Here is an 8,333-nt window from a genome sequence, read left to right as displayed (position 1 = left end):
GCCAAAATGCTTCCTCTTGTTTTCAACTCTCAATTTGTGTGAGTTGCTTGTGATACTAAGTGGTGTAGTCTTTAACTAATTTATGCAACATAGAGCACTGGAGTAGAAGAGCAGAAGCTTTCACTAAGGCCTTATGCACACTGAACATTTTATCCCTGCTGTTAGGGGGGTCTGGCGTTTTTTCTGCCTCTAACTGCCACTGCATGTTAGCCTATGTATCGATGGACACATTGAGGGCAGAAAGAAACCCCACCAGCCAGTGCGTCTGGGAGCAGCAGCGTTTTGGCAGAAAAAATGCTTGTTTAGATGTGTCTAAATGTGTGTTACGCTAGGTGCGTGTAGCCTTTAGTCATTATTATTCTGGCAGTGAAGGGATTTAACGCCTAAGTGCTTGACGCGCCGAAACGCTTAATAGCGTTTACAAGCGGCAAGTGTTTTTTCTTCCAGAGTGCTGTTGCAAGGAGGAAAGAGAGATGGCCAAACTTCCAGTGTGCATGAGGCCTAAGAAAGAAAGATATTTGAAGGCATTGCAAATAAAAAGTGAAAACATTAAAGACTGCAATGTAAGAATTTAAAGATAAAAAAGTGTTGTCATTTTAAAAAGACCAAAGTGTATTTTGTCAAGGTAACCTCATTTTTTTCACATCCAATTCCAAAATGCAGTAATGCGTTACTTAATTTTATAAGTATTTAATAAATGGCTGAAATATTAGATGCCTATAAATAACTTCATTTGTGATTGAAACAATAATTCTGTTTTTCTCTGCATTTTGCAAAGCACTCGCGGGAGATCACGAAAATCTCACCACCATCATCACCGGCATTCTCGCTCAGTAAGTTCTGAGTCCAGATCTTCAAGCTTTGAAAACAGGTAAAAAAACAATAATACTTGATATATGACAACTTCCTAAACATTTCTGTGTAATGTTTTTGGACATATGGCCAATATGTCATAGTATGCCATAGCTTTGTGGTTCACAGTTATTGATAACAGTTATTATGTGGATGATTTGACTTAATCATTGAGCCAAAAGACTCATCAGGTTAGAGACCTAAGTATTTGCCTGAAAAGAACTAGATCAGAAAGCTTTCAACTCCAAATGAACAAGCAAATCCACATACAGTGCATCTGGAAAGTATTCACAGCGCTTCACTTTTTCCACATTTTGTGATGTTACAGCCTTTTTCCAAAATTTATTAAATTAATTATTTTTCTCAAAATCCTACAAACAATACCCCATGATGACAGAAGTTTGTTTGAAATCTTTGCAATTAAAAAAAAAAAAAAAAAATCACATGTACATAAGTATTCACGCCCTTTGCCCTGACACTCAAAATTGAGCTCAGGTGCATACTGTTTCCACTGATCATCCTACAACATAACGAAATGTTGAAAAAGTGAAGCACTATGATTACTTTCCGAATGCACTGACTGTATATATGGATAGATTGTTGTTTAAGAGAAAACAGGATTTTATTGCAAATAGTATTAATGATACTATTATTATTTTAATAATAAACCCATGCATTATGTTCAACTCAGTACAGTGCCACATGACATATTTCTTTTCATAGAGCTTTTGGAACCCATTTTTATGGGCTGTAAGGGTCTTTTCACACGACGGAGCCATTCTGCTCAGCGGGGGATCGATCCGCCGATCCCAGCTGAGCAGAAGGATGACAGCTCCATCTCCGCTCTGTATGTGGAGTCGGAGCTGTCAGATCCCCGCTGTCCTCTATGGGGGAATCAAATGAGAACGGACTGCCTGTCCTTTCTCATCCGGTCCCATCCAATCAGATCCGCTGGACGGATGGAAAATAGGGTTTCCATCTGTCTGGATTTCACGGATAGGATCGGAGAGATGTCTCCACTGACATCCGCTGCCCCATAGGGATGCATGGAGCATCCAATCCGGTCCGCCTGAAAAACTGACAGGCGGATTCAATCGGATCGCCTGTGTGAAAGGACCCTAAGAGAGATTCTACAGTGGACTGTTTGGCTACTAAACTGTAAACCTAATTATGTGGTATAGAACAATTTGTGGTATCTGCTATTTAGCAGCGAATAATTAGATCCACCCTTTGTGATAACAAAGAGATCTTTTTTTTTTTTTTCACTTTAATCATATATTCATAGTCATTGAAATATTCTGTTTTAAAGTTCCTTTGCACAAGATGATTGCAAGTGAAAAATGTACTCATTTAGCAAAACTCTCGCAATAAAAATTATTGTGGGGTTGTGGACAATAACTAGGTTTATAAATATTATATACTATGGAGTTATTATAACCTAATGTATTATGTAAAATCATAAAAAAACTATTTTGGCCATGTTTTTTATGTATTAGGACATTTTATCAAGTTAAGCCTTTATTATTTTCATTTTTGGACAGCTTGTTGCATGTACAATATTTACTGCCTTGATAAAATGCACTGTCTGTCAGAGGAAATGTCACAGACGGAACAGGAGCCTCTAAGTGGCACTGGTGATTTTGCTTTCCTCTGTTTACATTCTGTTTTATGACAGCTGTTGGGCTGTTCTGTGGAGATGGCAGGTGATTCTCTCTGCGTGTGTCCAGTTGTTTTTGCAGACCTTCACACTGGATCCCATACCCCTGTTTTATATAAAAGTCTGGCAACTGTCACATAGAAGAATATGAAGCTGTGAACACAGATTTTCCCTTCAACAAGCCTACTAAATCAGAATCACCTCCTTCTTCTGACATTGTCAACAATCCATAAGATAATGATAGTCATTTCTTGGAAACCGCTAGAGCAGTTTAAAACAAAACCACCACATTGCTGCTGAAATGTATTCTAATACCTCAGAATCTTCAACAAATATTGCGTTTTTAAAGCTGAGCTCCAGGCATATTCATAAACACTTATTAATCCAGCCATCTGTTTACTGAAAATATATACGCTATATTGCTAAAAGTATTAGGGCACCCCTTCCAAATCATTGGATTCAGGTGTTCCAATCACCTTCATGGCCACAGGTGTATAAAACCAAGCACTAAGGGTTCTTTCACACACTGAGTCCGTTGGACAGACTCCGTTTTTCTCAGGGGGAGATCGATCCGCCGATCCCCCACTGAGCAGGAGGATGACAGCTGTTCTCTGTGCTGTGTGCGGAGACACAGCTGTCAGTTCCCCATGCATCTCTATGGGGGAAATCGGATGGAAACGGACCGTCGGTCCGTTCTCATCCGATCCCATCCGATCCGATCCGCTGGACGGATAGAAAATAGGGATTCCATCCGTCCAGATTTGACAGATCGGGTCGGATCTTAGCGGACATGTTTCTGCTGCCATCCGATGCCCCATAGGATTGCATGGGGGGACCGTTCAGATCCGCCAAAAAAAGGAACAGGCGGATCTGAACGGTCTGCCTGTGTGAAAGGGGCCTTAGGCATGCAGACTGCATCTACAAACATTTGTGAAAGAATAGGTCACTCTCAGGAGCCCAGTGAATTCAACCGTGGTACCATGATAGGTTGCCACTTGTGCAATAAGTCCATCCGTGAAATGTCTTTGCTTCTAAATATTCCACAGTCAACTGTTAATGGTATTATAACAAAGTGGAAACAACAGCCATGTAAAATGATAGAGCGGGGTTAGCGCATGCTGAAGCGCACAGTGCACAGATGTCGCCAACTGTCTGCAGAGTCAGTACCAACAGACCTCCAATCTTCGTGTGGCCTTCAGATTAGCACAACTACAGTGCGTAGAGAGGTTCATGGAATGGGTTTAAATGGCCCAGCAGCTGCATCTAAGCCTTACATCACCAAGTGCATTGCAAAATGTCAGATGCAGTGGTGTAAAGCATGCTGCCACTGGACTCTAGAGCAGTGAAGACGTGTTCTCTGGAGTGACGAATCCCATTTCTCCGTCTGGCGATCTGATAGACGTGTCTGGATTTGGAGTTTGCCAGGAGAAAGGTACTTACTGGACTGCACTGTGCCAAGTGTAACATTTGATGGAGGGTGGATTATGGTGTAGGGTTGTTTTTCAGGGATTGGGCTTGGCCCCTGAGTTCCAGTGAAGGGAACTCTTAAGGCGTCAGCATACCAATACATTTTGGACAATTTGATGCTTTTTGCTTTTTGATACTTTTGTGGGCACAGTTTGAGGATGGTCCCTGAAGGCGCACCAGTGCACAAAGCAAGGTCCATAAAAACATAGATGAGCGAGTTTGGGGTGGAAAAACTTGACTGGCCTACACAGAGTCCACAACCCGACAGAACACCTTTGGAATGCATTCGAGTGGAGACTGCGAGCCAGGCCTTCTTGTCCAACATCAGTGCCTGACCTCACAGATTTGCTTCTGGAGGAATGGTCAAACATTCCCCTAGACACACTCCTAAACCTTGGAGACAGCCTTACCAGTAGAGTTGAAGCTGTTATAGCTGCAAAGTGTGGGCCAACTCAATATTGAACCCTACTGACTAAGACTGGGATGCTATTATAGTTAATGTACGTGTGAAGGCAGGTGTCCCAATACTTTTGGCAATATAGTTTATATACATGGTGTAATATTCAGGGGTATAGCTCCTCAAGACCATGTACAGGCATACCCCGCTTTTAAGTACACAATGGGACCAGAGCATGTATGTAAAACGAAAATGTACTTAAAGTGAAGCAATACCTTTTTTCATTTCCTAGGCAAGCTGGCTGGCCACAAATAGGATATGTTGTAGTCCTGGGTCCCCTCACATTGCTCCCTAAGTTTGGTATCCCTGTCACTTATGGTTTGGAAGTAGCTGACCAAGATTTCCCATAGACGCCAATGTTAAAAACTGGGAGTAATGCCATGCCAAGCTGACCAGGCTGTGTCTGTACTCGCGAGTGTACGTAAAGTGAGTGTACTTAAAACGGGGTATGCCTGTACAAAGCCGTTTGTCTTAAACATGAAGGTGTTTATTTGTTGTTCAGTGCAAATACAGCACTTTCAGCAGCAACAAACATAACAGAAAAGTCCACTTATCTTCAGCACAAACATCATAAAGGGAAGCTGGAATTCTCATAGCCAGAAGTTGAGGTCCTTTTTCCCACCCAAATGTCACTCCGAACCTCCAGAATTCCGGGTCCCAAATAAGTCTCTAATAATACCGAGAGGACTGTGAGTCAGTCCTCTCCTTTATTTGACTACCCCAGAATTTCTCACCTATCTTGGGTGAGACCCCTGATTACAGAAACATTTCCCTTAAGGAACCCTAACCCAAATATTGGTGCCACATCAGCCGTTCAGGACCCATTCTTGGCATCCTGCACAATGGATATAGAGTTTCTTTTCAGAAGTTCATATTTTATATTTACTAGCCATAGTTTTTTTCTTCTATATAAAAAAGCCAACCATATTTTGTAATATTCTTCTGTCTCAGTATATAATCCAAGGAGGTGATGTACAAAGACTAAAGAAAATGAAAAGCTCATGCATTTTCCATAGCCAATAGAAGCATAATGAAAGTTTTTAACTAGGGAAACAGCAACTGAAATGTGATTGGTAAACTACACAGAGCAAAATGTCCAGTTTAGCATATTGACTTTTCAGCTGAATTATGTTTTTTAAAGTTTGTTTGTTTTTCAACAAAAATATTCATAATCAATATTAGTATTATTTGAAGCAAGTGATGAAAACTTTAGCCAGTAATGTCCATCTTTAGTCTTCTTAAATGTTGAAGGTTATACCGTAGAGGGGGAACGGCTCCTCTCATCTGTGGCACATCTAAGTGCTGCATCCCAGGGTTTATTACTCAGCTGCTCCATAGTACTATAGAGAGTGAAGCAGGTAGAATCAGTACTTGGCATACAGGCACGCTAGATATGATGTTGTAACAGATATAGGTCAGTTCGTTGAGGAGCTTTTCCATTTGGTATACCTACAGTGCTTTGCAAAAGTATTTGGCCCCCTTGAACTTTGCAACCTTTTGCCACATTTCAGGCTTCAAACATAAAGATATAAAACTGTAATTTTTTTGTGAAGAATCAACAACAAGTGGGACACAATCATGAAGTGGAACGAAATTTATTGGATATTTCAAACTTTGTTAACAAATAAAAAACTGAAAAATTGGGTGTGCAAAATTATTAAGCCCCTTTACTTTCAGTGCAGCAAACTCTCTCCAGAAGTTCAGTGAGGATCTCTGAATGATCCAATGTTGACCTAAATGACCATTGATGATAAATACAATCCACCTGTGTGTAATCAAGTCTCCGTATAAATGCACCTGCACTGTGATAGTCTCAGAGGTCCGTTTAAAGCGCAGAGAGCATCATGAAGAACAAGGAACACACCAGGCAGGTCCGAGATACTGTTGTGGAGAAGTTTAAAGCCGGATTTGGATACAAAAAGATTTCCCAAGCTTCAAACATCCCAAGGAGCACTGTGAAAGCGATAATATTGAAATGGAAGGAGTATCAGACCACTGCAAATCTACGAAGACCTGGCCGTCCCTCTAAACTTTCAGCTCATACAAGGAGAAGACTAATCAGAGATGCAGCCAAGAGGCCCATGATCACTCTGGATGAACTGCAGAGATCTACAGCTGAGGTGGGAGACTCTGTCCCTAGGACAACAATCAGTCGTATACTGCACAAATCTGGCCTTTATGGAAGAGTGGCAAGAAGTAAGCCATTTCTTAAAGATATCCATAAAAAGTGTTGTTTAAAGTTTGCCACAAGCCACCTGGGAGACACACCAAACATGCGGAAGAAGGTGCTCTGGTCAGATGAAACCAAAATCAAACTTTTTGGCAACAATGCAAAATGTTATGTTTGGCATAAAAGCAACACAGCTCATCACCCTGAACACACCATCCCCACTGTCAAACATGGTGGTGGCAGCATCATGGTTTGGGCCTGCTTTTCTTCAGCAGGGACAGGGAAGATGGTTAAAATTGATGGGAAGATGGATGTAGCCAAATACAAGACCATTCTGGAAGTAAACCTGATGGAGTCTGCTAAAGACCTGAGACTGGGACGGAGATTTGTCTTCCAACAAGACAATGATCCAAAACATAAAGCAAAATCTACAATGGAATGGTTCACAAATAAACATATCCAGGTGTTAGAATGGCCAAGTCAAAGTCCAGACCTGAATCCAATCGAAAATTTGTGGAAAGAACTGAAAACTGCTGTTCACAAATGCTCTCCATCCAACCTCACTGAGCTCGAGCTGTTTTGCAAGGAGGAATGGGCAAAAATTTCAGTCTCTCAATGTGCAAAACTGATAGAGACATACCCCAAGCGACTTACAGCTGTAATTGCAGCAAAAGGTGGCGCTATAAAGTATTAACTTAAGGGGGCTGAATCATTTTGCATGCCCAATTTTTCAGTTTTTTATTTGTTAAAAAAGTTTGAAATATCCAGTAAATTTCGTTCCACTTCATGATTGTGTCCCACTTGTTGATTCTTCACAAAAAATTACAGTTTTATATCTTTATGTTTGAAGCCTGAAATGTGGCAAAAGGTCGAAAAGTTCAAGGGGGCCGAATACTTTCGCAAGGCACTGTACATTCTTTGAGAAGCTGTAGGTTTAATAGCATCGCCTCTTCCAGTTCTTATATGACTGATATTCTTACTCCTTTATTTCAGACCACGGGAGCAGTCTAGAGAAAAAAAACATCAATCAAAAAGAAAAAAGCACAAATACCATCATTCTAGGTCTGTAAATAAGAAGCAGAAAGAAGCCCCCCCTCTGTCTGCAAAAAACAGCACGTACTCCACCAAGATGACAGTAAGTAGAACTTTTCACTTCAAAACAGCAGCGTCCCTTTCTACTTGTGTGCTACATAGAGGAATGGATGCAGCTTACTGAAGTTGCTCACTTTTAGTGTTGGATGGGTCTGAAACAAATAGCAATTAATTGGCATTAATGCATTTGTCATATGTACTATATGGTCCAGTAGCATAGTATGTCTTTATGACAGAGGATATTGTAAAGATTTAGACCCGTATACTATCATTTTGTCAGTTTTATAAGAAGTAGTTCACTGTTTTACAATGTCTTGTCAGGATTGCAACCGCTATTTTATAAAACATGTATCTGAGGAATGAAAAGAATACATTCTCAGATTAGAAAGAAACATTTGTGCACATCAGCAGATTTTTGAGAAGTATAACTAGCAGGTGATCTCTAATAATATAGAGCAGATAAAACGTTTAATTCTAGAGTAACAGTACATGAAACCCAAACGCTTGGTTTTATTTTTTGTATGTGTAATGCACTGCCCTTACCCTAACCCTCTTCCCTCCACAGACCTGACCCTCTTGCTAACAAAGTCATACAAGCCCAAACAAATACACATTCAAACTGGATCAGGAAGAATAAT

At 40.6% G+C, this 8,333-nt stretch overlaps 1 protein-coding gene across 1 annotated transcript in view; it reads left to right on the top strand.

Annotated features, from left to right (window-relative positions):
* The window catches only part of SRRM4 (serine/arginine repetitive matrix 4), a 185,307-nt gene that overhangs the window by 143,949 nt on the left and 33,025 nt on the right, over positions 1-8,333 (top strand). Inside the window, exons 7-8 of the mRNA XM_082268959.1 lie at positions 779-871; positions 7,597-7,738. Of these exons, the coding sequence (XP_082125085.1) occupies positions 779-871; positions 7,597-7,738 (235 nt within the window). The remainder of the gene's footprint in view (positions 1-778; positions 872-7,596; positions 7,739-8,333) is intronic.

The sequence above is a fragment of the Pelophylax lessonae genome, assembly GCF_965119305.1.
Source record: "Pelophylax lessonae genome assembly, chromosome: 1".
Classification (NCBI taxonomy): Eukaryota; Metazoa; Chordata; class Amphibia; order Anura; family Ranidae; genus Pelophylax; species Pelophylax lessonae.
This window is presented reverse-complemented; position numbering and strand designations above follow the sequence as displayed.